Source organism: Sardina pilchardus, chromosome 2 (assembly GCF_963854185.1).
Source record: "Sardina pilchardus chromosome 2, fSarPil1.1, whole genome shotgun sequence".
NCBI lineage: Eukaryota > Metazoa > Chordata > Actinopteri > Clupeiformes > Clupeidae > Sardina > Sardina pilchardus.
Genome location: NC_084995.1, coordinates 39,656,260 through 39,669,293, shown reverse-complemented (window position 1 = coordinate 39,669,293; position 13,034 = coordinate 39,656,260). Strand labels below are relative to the sequence as shown.

General features: G+C 40.5%; 3 protein-coding genes across 4 annotated transcripts in view; 2 read left to right on the top strand and 1 right to left on the bottom strand.

The window, feature by feature from the left end:
- The first annotated feature begins 399 nt into the window (after positions 1-399).
- efcab14 (EF-hand calcium binding domain 14) lies at positions 400-5,593 on the top strand. 2 transcript variants are annotated; one of them, XM_062530410.1, is made up of 11 exons: positions 400-638; positions 1,056-1,343; positions 1,483-1,631; positions 1,908-2,053; positions 2,401-2,499; positions 2,644-2,754; positions 3,080-3,166; positions 3,263-3,430; positions 3,541-3,646; positions 3,754-3,876; positions 4,150-5,593. In XM_062530410.1, the coding sequence occupies exons 2-11, from the start codon at positions 1,165-1,167 to the stop codon at positions 4,326-4,328; spliced, it is 1,347 nt and encodes a 448-aa protein (XP_062386394.1). In that variant the 5' UTR covers positions 400-638; positions 1,056-1,164; the 3' UTR covers positions 4,329-5,593. The 2 variants fall into 2 exon arrangements, with proteins under 2 accessions (XP_062386394.1, XP_062386393.1); XM_062530409.1 differs by having other exon boundaries at positions 400-1,343.
- A 438-nt stretch (positions 5,594-6,031) lies between these two features.
- On the bottom strand, positions 6,032-7,435 carry znf830 (zinc finger protein 830). Its single transcript, XM_062530411.1, has one exon. It carries the CDS (start codon positions 7,383-7,385, stop codon positions 6,306-6,308), a length of 1,080 nt encoding a protein of 359 aa, XP_062386395.1. The 5' UTR covers positions 7,386-7,435; the 3' UTR covers positions 6,032-6,305.
- Positions 7,436-9,466: 2,031 nt separating this feature from the next.
- LOC134074030 (ankyrin repeat domain-containing protein 13C-like) overlaps positions 9,467-13,034 on the top strand; it is a 12,870-nt gene continuing 9,302 nt past the window's right edge. The window contains exons 1-3 of the mRNA XM_062530403.1: positions 9,467-10,236; positions 10,402-10,443; positions 11,724-11,828. Of these exons, the coding sequence (XP_062386387.1) occupies positions 9,840-10,236; positions 10,402-10,443; positions 11,724-11,828 (544 nt within the window). The 5' untranslated portion in view covers positions 9,467-9,839. The remainder of the gene's footprint in view (positions 10,237-10,401; positions 10,444-11,723; positions 11,829-13,034) is intronic.

The following is a 13,034-nucleotide window of genomic DNA, read 5'->3' as shown; positions in this document are numbered from 1 at the left end:
TTTGTTGGGAGGTGGGGGGGGTGCACGGTAGGCCTATCTAGCTCGCGGCCTACTAGATTTGGAACAAATAGGCTATACACAACTGCTGATGTTCAGGGTCTTGAAATTTCATTTTATGTAGGCCTACACATGGCATCAATCAGTATTTTGTCTTTGCAATTCTTTATGCTGAGCTGATAGTTGAGAGGTCTCCGCAACAAATACACATGAAGAAAACAAGACATTATTTTATATGGTAGACTATTTTTCATAGGACTATTTATTTCATAGCTACATAGATCATATCCTATTATCCAATAGGAAATCACAGTAGTAGGCCTATCCATAAGAAGGCCAATACCAACAACGTTTGTTGGAATATGATGTCAGCTGTTCTTATTCGCTGAGAAAACAAGAGATTAGAGGGGGTGCTACACTGCGTCTCCCGAGGTTAACGTGAGCTGTTTCAGGACTGTGGCTCATTCTTGACAGAAGCCTCCTAATTTATCTATATCACGCTCCCATCAGTTGAAGTGATTTATTGATTCCAATAACCATACCATGGAGAGTATGGTATCGGTATACTTGGAAAACACAGAAAAGAGGACTGCTTCGAGGTCAGGTTAAACGATTGGTCTGATCACCGCTAGGAGGATAACGTAAGCTAACGTTACTCCTTTAGTTATTAGCTAATTGTATCGGTTGTAAGCGGTCTAGAGTGCGATTTCCCTCTTGGGATGATTGTTTTCATTCAGCCTATAATTACCATCTAACCTAAGACATTTTGTATTAGCAGAACTTATACTTTGAGTACACAGGTGGCTAGCTGGCTAACAGTTAAGCTAGTTTCTATTACGTCCTCTGAAGTTGACGTTAGTCGGTCAAAGTAACCGTAGGTTTGGCATTAATGCTAGCAACCATATTGTGATCAAACATTAAACTGCCTTGCTGATTTAAAAGCTTGTCACCACATGTTGTGGCGTTGTAAAAGACTGTAGCCACCAGAGTAGATATATAGCTAACTTGCTACATGCTAATTCTGTGAAGAAGACCTGTTTTAATGTTGTGATTATTAGCTAGCTGGCTTGCTAGCTAATTTACTGGTGTAGCTGCAAACTGGACAAAACGTTGGATTTAGTAGGATTCAAAACGGGTTCAGCCGGAGCGCTGACCCCTCAAAAAAAGATGAAGAAGAGGAAGGAACTCAATGCTCTTATCGGGCTGAGTGGGGAAAGCAAAAGAAAGAAAACAAAAAAAGGATCAGGTCACAGACTTCTGAGAACCGAGCCCCCAGATTCGCAGTCCGAAACAAGTTCAGATGATGATGACTTCAACAACCTCAGCAGTTTGAGTACATTTGGAAAGTAAGTAACGCTAAGTATCACAGTCGGCACTACTAACTTCACCTCATTAACTCATTTTTTTTATCTGATCAGACATCTGAAACGCGCGTGTCTGGCAATTAACAACATGTCACATGTTTTTAATCTTTCCCTCTTAAAGACGAAGTTATGCACAGTGTTGCAACATCTGCTACCCACTGTGCGTGTTTATTATCCTGGCTGCTTGTGTGATTGCCTGTGCTGGATTGATATGGATGCAGATAGCCCTGAAAGACGACCTGGACAAAATGAAGGAGAAGATTCATACAAGTAAGCTATTACTAAACTGGCCTTGGGTCAGTCCTTGTCACACTGTCATTGCAACACTGATTTAGTGAACACCAGGCTTAGACACCACAGGTCCCTCACCTCTAGTATTTTTATAAATGTCATCACATGAATACTCTTTGGCAGCCTTCACATTCTGTTGCTTTGAGAACACTTGACCTACAAGTTAAGCAGCTGTAATTGAACACTTTGGTACCAGATAGACAAGGCTATGGTCAAGCGACACAAGGTGACACTCAAAATGCTTTTTTGTTTCAGTGGATTCCAGTCAACAAATGTCATCTCATGAAATTCCAAAGCTGAGTGAAGACTTGAAGTCCAAACAGAAGAAGCTTGAGGATCTGGAGCATGGTGATAGGAGCTTGGATAAATTGTGGTCAAATCTCACAGAGATCTACAGAAAGGTAAAAATGTGCCCTTTAAAAGTGCACTCCAAACACACGAAGGCCCGTTTCCTGATTGTGCAACTTTTGTAGTTGATGCAGCTGATAAACAGCCCTTCAAATCATCAGTTTGGCCTCCACATGCCTTGTGTACTGCATCTATGGTGTACAAGATATTCAGATGAAAAAGTGCAAGTGCATATACAGGACATAATATATAGTAATGTGCCTTTCAGTTCCTGAATGTGATTGAAGAATGAATGAAGGGTTTATTTTTAATTTATTTTGGCTGCCACTTAGTGCTTTTTCACAGGACATTTAACAAGAGAATGTCACAAGACATTAATATTTTGAATAATCTCTTTTAGATAAATCTCCTTGATTCTGCTGTAAACCACCTGAAAGCAAACATCAAGTCTGCTTCAGATTTGATTAGTCTTCCCACTACAGTTGAAGAGCTGCAAAAGGTAAATTGAAAAACATGATCCTCATTATACAAAGATTTCCACTTTCGTCTAAACCTCATATGCTTATCTCTGTCTCTTAATGGCATACGAGAATATCATTGCCAGCATGATTTGGTCATGCTAATTGTGTGTTATGTCATTCAGAGTGTTGCGACAATTGGGAGCACACTGACCAGTGTGCAGCATGACGTCAGAACAATACAGACTGCTGTAGAAGACCAGAGGAAAGAAGTGGACAATCAAAAGAAACTAATGGTATTGTTCATCTTTTTTATCTAGCTAATGTCAATTACAAAATTTACATTTTTGCTTTTTTTTGTACAGAATACAGTGTTTTTAATTGATTGTTTAAAGCTAAGTGTAATTTATGTTATACCATGAAGTTTCTTACTGTTTGTTACTCACTTGAGTAATGTAATAATTATAGATCTGAAGGTCCAGAAAGTTGAATGCCGTTAATTAGCCTAAGCACTGAAAGGGCTGGTTTTGTTCAATTTGAAACAAACAGCAAGTTAACGTAAGCACCTTTATCAAACTAATATGTTTCATTGTATTTATTTGTTTTGTGTATTGTGAACAGAATGGCAGTGATGGAAAACCTAGCCCCAAACCAGATACCCCATCAGAAAAAGGAGCTAACAGCAGCACGTATGGTGCTTTGAAACAGGTAAAAAGGGTAAAGGTCACCAATGTAAACCATCTGGTGTGTCAGGTCAAATGGCTCAACAGGTCTGTCATAGCTGGATCCGTTTTCTTTCTGTAGGAGATGATGTACCTCCAGGAGTCCTTCGGTGAATTAAATGTCACTCAAACACTTCACCAGTCTTGGGCTGCCAATCAGGTGCACAGTATGCAGTCCACTCTGTCAAATCTCACGGAAAGGGTGTCTTCCCTGGAGTCACAGTCACCATTCATGCAAGTGAAGGCAGATGTAAGTAGCTATTTCAAGTGTTTCACCAAAAGGGAGATGCCTTTGTTCTGTTCACTTGATATTTAAAAGAATGATATTTTGTGCTTAAACGCCATGCGTCTGATGTCTAGGATTCCGCAGTGACAGCCCTCCAAGGTAGAATTACTGAAGATGACCACAGTCCCACAGCTGGTGGCATTGTCAGAGTTGTGGAACAGCCCATTTCCGAAACTTCTGGTACGAATAGGGAAATTTTGAGCCTATATACCTGAACTGCTGGTTGAGCAGGACATCGCTCATATGAGCCGTCTTCCTATTCACTTATTCTTTGCTCTTTCCTTCAGGCCCCCCTCAATCAAACTTAAAGCCAACTAGGCGACCAAGATTCCTCTCTCCGAAACGGTCTAAGAGAGAGGTGAAACACACTCAAAAAAGGACCTGTCTTCTGGGTATAGTTTCTGTTAAAGGTATGTTCTCTCCTATTTTCAGATTTTACCTCTTGGCTGCACAAATACAATTTACCCCTTGGCTGCTGTATTTTGTGAAGGTGCTGGTTCAGTAAACAATCATGGCTTGGCACAACCAAAGCATCTATATTCTGCTCATCAGCTGCAATTTTAGCAGATTAGTGCTACACCCTTAGGCTTGTGACGATTTTCTTCACAAGTGTCAGTCAGTGACAACATGTGATGGGGGCTGTGCAGCTGTGCAATGATCACATTCCAAACATCTATTTTCAGACCTTGAAACCTTCCTCCAGCACGTGGGCTTGCACCCTGACTCTCCCGGGGTCTCCTACGCGGTCCTGCAGGAGTTCTTTGGTGCAAACACACCGGCCGCCCATCTTCTCAAGTCCTGCGACCAGGACGGGGACGGCAGGTACTCTCTGGCTGAGCTGCGGTCTGCAGCAGCCCCATGAGAGGAGTGCCTTCAGGAGTAGGAAGGAGTGGAATGGGTGAGGCGAAAATGACATGCCACGTGACGCCTCACTGATTTTACTGCACTTTTCCTTTTCTTTTTTTTTTATGAGTATTGAAGTTGTTGACGTCAGGACCATGGCACTCCCACATCACAAACATAGACACTTGTTGGCTGTTCGCCATGTGGATCCCATGGTCAACTTTTATGGTTGATGTTAAAATTTTGCTATTTTAGATAAGTTTACAATGTCAGTTTTTACCACAATAAAGGCAAAATAATAGTTTTTGTTGTCAAAAGAATTATATTTTACAGTAGCAATGATGTTGTTCCGAAGACATGATAATTGTTTCCCAATATTCTTATGCAACTGAATGACACTATCCATGGAATGTGCAGGGTGGTTGGGAACATCATTTTGATTTTACATTATAAATATAACATTGGCATAGGTATACTTATATTTTGACAACAAAAACTACATACTGCGCCTTTCCATGAAGGCATATTTTATTTCATGTTTTGGAAAGCAGTTAATTGTGATGACATCACTTTTTTTTCTCCCTTTAAATGCTAGTCATTTCAGCCACAGCTCACATAACAGATGGTAGACATTATCTCCAGCCCATCTTGTTTTCATGTCTTCGTACCAGACAGAACAGAACCAGAACAGTCCTTTTTAAATTTGGTCTTAATTGTAACTTCTCATTTGTCGACTCTGAGAACTATTGATGTTTCTAAGATGCTAAGGGCTAGAGGCACAAGTCTTTGTTACTAGTTCAAACTGAAATTTAAGTTTATTACAGGGGTGTGTGCATACTGAACAGATTTGAGATATGAATACCTGGCCATGTCTAACAATTATTTGCAGTTATTTATCTCCCATGATTCTGTGCATGTACATAACTCATTAGGGATATCAATATAATTATAGCTAGGCTGTGAATCAATCCAGATATTTGATTATTTAAGCACACCCCTATTTTATGAACTATTTAAGTTAAGTTCTTGATTAAGTATGCTGGCCATATCCCAGTTTCATTTGCTAAAGGTAATTCATTTGTTATTCATTTGCTGGAATGAGTTTATAACAGGTAGTGAGACAAACACTGTTCACAATGTAACCAATTCAGTCATTCTATTGTGCACACAAGAATGTGATTGTATTACACTTCATCATGTCTTGTCACCTCACTTCATCCTTCTGAATGTGTAAATATGGCAGAATTTATGTACAAAAGCAACTTGTGGGGTTATTATTGTGTTGGTGGGAGGGAAGGGAGGCAGTTATGTATAAAATATTATATAAACATTGTAAATTATAACAAATTATCTTAAACTTTGCATGTTGCGTATAATGTAACATGAATAAATGGCTAATTTATAATAAAGAACTTAAATGATCATTATGAGATTCTTAAGGTGGATGGATACATTACATACCACAAGTCCTGCAGCAGTTGGGAGTATTTAGGCCAGGCTGTATTGCCTCTGGAAATAAACACATCTGTAGTTCCTGACAAGAGTCTATGCACACCTATATGTTCATGTTTCAAGGACATTCTTTGTCAGTTTTGCACAAGTGGACACTACGATTCACCAGGGTAGAAAATACATTGAATATATACTTCATACACAACTTAAATGTACTATGTTTCTGCAATCAGCCATTGCAGGACTCAAAGGTTGCTATTATGCCATGAATTAATCAACTATAGCTCAATTTGTTTTGTCAAAAGAAGATTCCCATGCAACACCATCTCGGAAATGTTTTGATATTTGTATTTAACTAAATTTGAAGGTGGACTTTGAAAGTAACAAATCTACATTTTGTTGAAACATCACAATGTTTCAACAACCATGTGTTTGAACAAATGTTCTAACAAAGAAATACAAGCACCCCCAAACACCATTGCTATGTACACATTTTGGAAAACGGCAGAAACACACTGTTAGTAACTTGACAAAGTAGGCTACATCAAGCAAGAGCTCCTTTAGCCCTCCAGTCCCGGGACAACACATGCAGCAATTCCTCTTCATCATCTTCATCACTGTCACCAGAGCACTCTGCAGAAGCACCCGTCTTCACTTGAACTATTTTGTCTTTGACGACCTCCTGTTTATCTCGTAGCACCTCCACTCGGCGGTAGCATTCAATCTGCTCGTCAATCTCATCGATTTGACGCTCCAAACGCCCTTCTTCGTCATCCTCAGCAACAATAGCATCGGATGCGGTATTCACCTGTCGCATCGCCTTCTGAAAGTCTTCCCACTCCTTGTCCATGATGTCTTTGGGTGTGTCCACATTGCGCACCTTGGCATCTCTCACTGGGTCATCGAAAAACCCCTCGGGTAAAGCCTCAGCTGAGTTCTCCCTCTTCTCTGTGACCTTGTCAGCTTCGTCTGGTTTAGAAATAGAACCCGAGTGGGAAACACTTGGGGCAGGCGGGATACCACTGTCAAAAAAGTCTGCAGGAAGTCCCGAATTTGGTGCAACTTCAACACCTGCGGAGGCACTGGGTAATTTCACTTCTTCGGCTTTTCCAGATGTTGCAACACCGCTGTCGTGTTCGTCTTCGTCATCATCATCGTCATCGTCATCTTCATCATACATGCCACTTAATATTCCCGATCTCGTGGGGTTCTTACCCCCGTCAAAAAATCCTGGAGGAAGCCCGGAAGACGTGGAACCAGCGTCTTTGAGTTTTTTCCCTGAGGATGCATCTGTCTCTGGCGCTTTCCTTTTCAGCAGTGATGATTGGTCTGGTTTGGACTGGCCCTGGTTGTGAACTTGAGGTTGCTTTGCTCCTTTTAGCTCAGCGACTTTATCTTTATGCGGTTTCCCGAGAACGTGTGCTTGCCATAGTATGTCTGATTTCACAGGTACTTTGCAGAGCACACAGCTTAGGTGACCGAGGGAGTTGTATTTTGCAAACGGCGATTCTACTTTTTTCTTTCTGTCGGATCCTCTTTGTTTCTCTCTCATCAACCGACGCAACTCCTCCTGATTAACCACTTTTTTACCCTTCGTACCCTTATTGCTCTTAGAACTTGACATCTTCCACTACGTGCATAACAAAACTACCCCAAAACTGTGCGGGTCTTGGCGCTCGAATATTACGTATTACGTTCAAGCAAAGGACCCAAAGAACGTCTACATTTTTGCCGGATTTAAAATAGCGTAAGATAGTCTATTCTGTCCCCCAACAATTCTATTAAAAAGGTAAAGGGCACATTTTTGGTAATGGTTTAGTAACATCAATTGTATTGTATTGTCAAGAAACAGTTTAATCTTATTTTAATTTTGCTATTTCATCATTCATTTCATCAACACTTAAGTAATTAGACCCTCACTTTAAATGGACAATCCAATGAATATCAATTTTAAAACTAAGTTGCATGGTCAGTCTGTGAATTTGTAATGTATGCCATTACAAATAAATGCCCAATCCAATTATAGGAGGAAAGACAGAAAACATTGCACAAAGACATGCAACAAAGTCACAATTGCAACCTACACCCCCAAATCTTTGATCTAAGATTTTGTATTGCACAGATGTGGTTGGCACTTACTGACTTTTCTGGACAGCTGGATCTAGACTAGGCTATCTAATTTTTATCATTGGCTCTGTCAGAGAAAGATGCAGTAGCCTACTACAGCTATTAAACAAATAAACAAACATCTAGGACATATTTCTATTCAACATGTGTAGTCACAACTGTACAAATGTCACAAAATCTGATTTTGTAGGCTATTTTAAATATCTTCATATGGAATGGACCTAGCTTTAAAGGAATACATGAATTCTGCAGGAATAGTGCACTGCAATGCACTGCAACTCTCTATCTTACCACCTTAGGCCTGTATCAAGCATCTAGCTATCCCAGGTGAGGTTAGAGTGAAACACATGCAGTTCAGCTGTATATCACGTCAGAAACCTCATCCCTCAAATCTGTAAAGCTCATCAGCTGATGTAGGCTATCTACAATGCAACATCAAGCTCATGTTGAATGCCCCATCAGAGAGATTAGGCTACAGCTTAGCTGTCCTCTTCATTAGGCCTATAATTTCCATAGCATTATCTTGGCATACACAGTTGGGAGGACACCGTTTTGTCAGAATAAAATGAGTTGTTTTAAATTGACATCTTGAAGAAGAACGAAAAAAAAACAGCTCTAAAAGTAGCCTAATGTGAACAGACAACATTTTGGGCAACGCAAAGGTAACACTGCACTGTTTATGGCCTACCCCTTTGGTAGCCTATTTCCAAATGATGATACTGAGGATGTACATTTTGTAAAAACAAAATAGGCAAAATAGCGAAACTTTGACACATCTGTTTTAAATCTGCTTGTTTTTTTGCCTGTTAATTACAACATTGTGGGCAGACATTATGATAAGTCACTTAATTGTTTACAAAAATATTATTATTATTCCTCTTTGCTCATCTATGCTTTTATCTGCTATTACTGTTTGGTTTTTGTTTATGTAAAGCACATTGAATGACCTCTGTGTATGAAATGCGCTATATAAATAAACTTGACTTGACTTGACTTGAAAAATAAAAAATAAAAATAAAAAATACCCTGATCTACCCTTAGAGTTTTAGCTACTTTAATTACAAAAATGACACTATGGAATTTATTTGTAGGGCCTAGGCCTAATCTTGTCGGGCTTGTGGCTAAATTTTACATAGCCTAACTAAAAATGACATGTAAATGAATAATGTAAATAAATAATGAAGCTATATCTCTGCTAAGACATTTATGACAGTGTTAGTGCTTTCTTTCTTTTTTGTTGCTTTTTTGCGCTTTTTTTTTTGTCCTTTGTTGTTGTTCTGCTCTGCTTTGTTTTTGTTTCCCTATTTGTTTGGTGTATGGCCATATTACTTGTGGTTTGATGCAATTGTTCAGAAAAGCAATAAAGAAACTTACTTTGCTGACGAATACAAACCCATGTGTATTTTTCCTTAAACTAAATACATATTTAATCGATGGCAAAGTTACCAACATAGCAAAGGTTTTCAAAAGACATTTGTTTGGAATTCTCGTGAACACGCCCAAAAACACTGGTCTTCTCGCGAGAAAGACCTAAGATGGCAGAGAGCGTACATTTGCAGCAGCAGCTGCTAGCAAACTAGCTACCTAGCTAATGTTATCGCCTCAGCTGGTAGCTGGCTACTACATCATTGAAGCAAGTATCCTATTCTCGAATGGATGCCAATGACGGATGCCTCATGATATAGACAATGTAGCCACCCTAAGCAATGTAGTTATTGACTTTTGGCGCAGTAACCTTATTTTACACTTTATTTTACTCTTTCCGACGACGTAATAATTCAGAGGCCATTGTGTTGAACGATTAGAATTATCAACCTGCGACATTATCGGTCGCTCGCTTATTCGGGCTAGCCAGGTCCAAGAAGCTTGCTAACCTAGCAAGCTAAGCACAATTTGCAGAACCTAGCAGTATCGCATTTTAGCATTCATCAGTGACTTTCGCAAACAGAAAATGACTGGAGAGAAGATTCGTACCCTGCGCAAGGACCACAAGCCAAGCAAAAATGAAAACATTCTGAAATCGTACGAGGAAAATACTAATGTCACAGAGATGGTTACATCGTCCACCACCGTCGACACAGAGAAGACGAATATTGCTAATAAGATATTTCACAACCACAATAAACCACTAAAATCTCTGCAGCTATCAGAAAATCATCAATCGCAGATAAATGTCAATTCTAATACTGGCACACCAGTCAGTATCATCGTCGACGATAACAGGAACCCCATTATTTTGACTTCGGGAGATTTAGAATTCCCGGTACACGAATGTGTGTTCAAGGGGGATGTGCGACGTTTGTCATCTCTTATCCGCACTCAGAACATAACACAGAAAGATGTTCACGGTGAGTACAGAAGGTTACATGTATCTACACACACATGCATTTAAAAATAACCTCCTGTAATATTTAAAGAATAATGTTTAGTATACATGTGAGTGCGTCATCATGACCCGCATTCCCTCTCATGAGCATGGATGTAAATGTCTTCTCCAATATTCTTATCTACAGGGAATACTCCTCTGCACCTTGCTGTTATGCTGGGACACAAAGGTGAGCAGAATGCACAGTAGTACACGACTATAAGCCAGGAGTAGACAAATCTGTTGAAAAGAGCATGTCAAAACAACCTCACAACTAGCTGTATGACTATAGGCCTATTGTGTTTATGATGTGTTAGTCAATTGCCAATTATAGCATAAATTAAAGGCCAATCTAATGTAATACTCTCATGGTGTTTTGATTTTCACTTTCTAAACTCCTCAGTTTATGGTGTTCTCCTCCTCTGCCATGGTTGCACAGCCCCTTTTACTGTCTGTGTGACTTGGGGTCAGGCAGGATTTTGGCTCACAGTCACTCATCTTTTAGCCCATAGCCTCTCAGCTCAGGAAAATGACCTGATATGAACCCATCATTTTCATCTCACCCACTTCACTTCACCAAGGATTTTCAGCTCCATAAAGCTGGCTTCTTTCTCCCTAAAATGTTCTAGATTGAACCCTCATTTTTTTATGCGCAGTGTTTCACTGTACTATCCAAAATGGGACATGGGCATCTTTCAGAGCGTGTTATAAAGATGGTATAAGCAAGTGCATTATTATGCATCATGCAAACTGTGAGGGTACAAAGCGCTACATGGTTTGATAATGTAGATACCCAACCTAAAATAGACTCTGAGGTGGATACATTTAAATAGCTATGCTTTGTTTTATGGTTAATAATGAACAGATTCATTATTACAGACACACTTTAATAAACAATAGATATGTCTTTGCTCCCTACTGTAGGTTAGCTGTTTTGTTTACAAATAGATAGATGTCTACAGGTCTCATATTAAAATGTCTTTGCGCTTAAAGGAAAATTACTAGAAAGACCATTCCACATTAGCAGATCGTAACTGTAGGAAAGGTAAATGGAAACAAAATAATAATAATAATAAAAAAAACAATAACTATAACAGCAACAAAATCCAAGCCTGGAACCATTCCAGTCCTGCCTTTTCAGGGTTAAGGAACTCTGACACAATTTTTGTCAGGGAGAAGGCTGAATTTAGAGTAGACCAAATCAATCCATAAAGTATAATCAGGAGTCCAATTTTATATCTCCTTGACTCACAAGGACAAGACATGACACCAGACAACAATACATGACAAGCAACTTTGATGTAGTATTTAGCCAAAACCAGCGACAAAACAAACCCCCTAAAAACCTAACACAATTTCAGGAAAGTGCCCAATGTATGTCGTAATATACCCGTATAATATTATGCACTTTGGAGTTTGCATGATAGAAGCATCCTCTCTGAGTTTGACTTCCTGTTGTCCTTTCTCCAGAGTGTGCCCACTTGCTGCTGGCTCACAATGCCCCCGTGAAGGTGAAGAACGCCCAGGGCTGGAGCCCTCTGGCTGAGGCCATTAGCTATGGAGACAGACAGATGAGTATGTTGTCATAGCAGCCATACATTTTGATATATGTATATCATATGTTCAGTTGCATTGTTATTCATAGTGATTTAAAAATTGCAAGTGACTGCAAAATATTCATGTCTCTCCTTATGTCGCCCTCTCCTTTGGTCATTTAAATGGACCCTTGCTATTGGTGATGTGATTGCACCTTTGTCGGACATATGGGACTTCCTCTGTCTGTGTTTTAAAGAGAAATTGATTGCTTCCTTGATACACGGAGGAGGAATAAAAGAGGTGTGCTGAGCTGACCGACATGATCTCAGGGTGGTGCAAGTGCAACTATGGAACATCGAGATGCCCAAAGGAAGAAAAGCCTCTCCGCACTGTTGGTATGCCTAAGTAAAATAAGCTTATGGCTCAAGGGAACGCCACATAGCTGCAGGGGAGACCCAGAGCTCTAGACTCCCCCATGACATTAGCTGCGTTCCCCATCCAAAGCCGTTACTGGGGCGGCGCATGGCGGAGGCGAGGGATTGGCTTTTGGCCCTTTTGGATCATGCCTCGGCAGAAATGGGTCCTGTCTGCCGGCTTAGAGTCTAGCCCGTGAGTGGCGTCGGCGCCTGCGGCTTAGCACTGTCGGCTCGCCGGCCTGTGTGCGCTAGCTAATGATCCTACTCCAGACCTGGCCACTAGTTTCCATTAGCGTGCCATTGATGAATGGCTCATGTCACGACTGTCGGCTGCCCACCCCCCCCATCCCCCTTGTGTTTTCCCGTTGGTGGTCGAGCTGCTTCGGACATAAGCGGTAATGAATCTGTGTGTGTGTGTGTGTGTGTGTGTGTGTGTGTGTGTGTGTATGTCCTCTCTTTGCTGTGGATGAGGCCGTGAATGTGAGTGGATCCACCCGTGGCGCTTGCCACACGCCGTAATTACATTTGCTGCGTCGCTGTAATCCTCGATAGCACAAATGGAAATGGTCTGAGGTTATGTCCCTCTCCCAGATGTGTTTTTAATAGCACTCTGTGCAGTCTACAGATTTAAGGGTTGTTGTTGGTTGTTGCTTTTATTACCTGAGAGGACAAAGAGGAATGAGTGCACCGTTTCAAAGCCTCTGCTCATTTATATGACCGTGTCCTAGTTTTCTTTTGTCCACATATATCAGAGTGGGTGCCAGACCCAGAAACCTTGGCAGGCCCAGGAGACCGAGTCGCTTGATTAAACCATCACCTTAAATCTGGG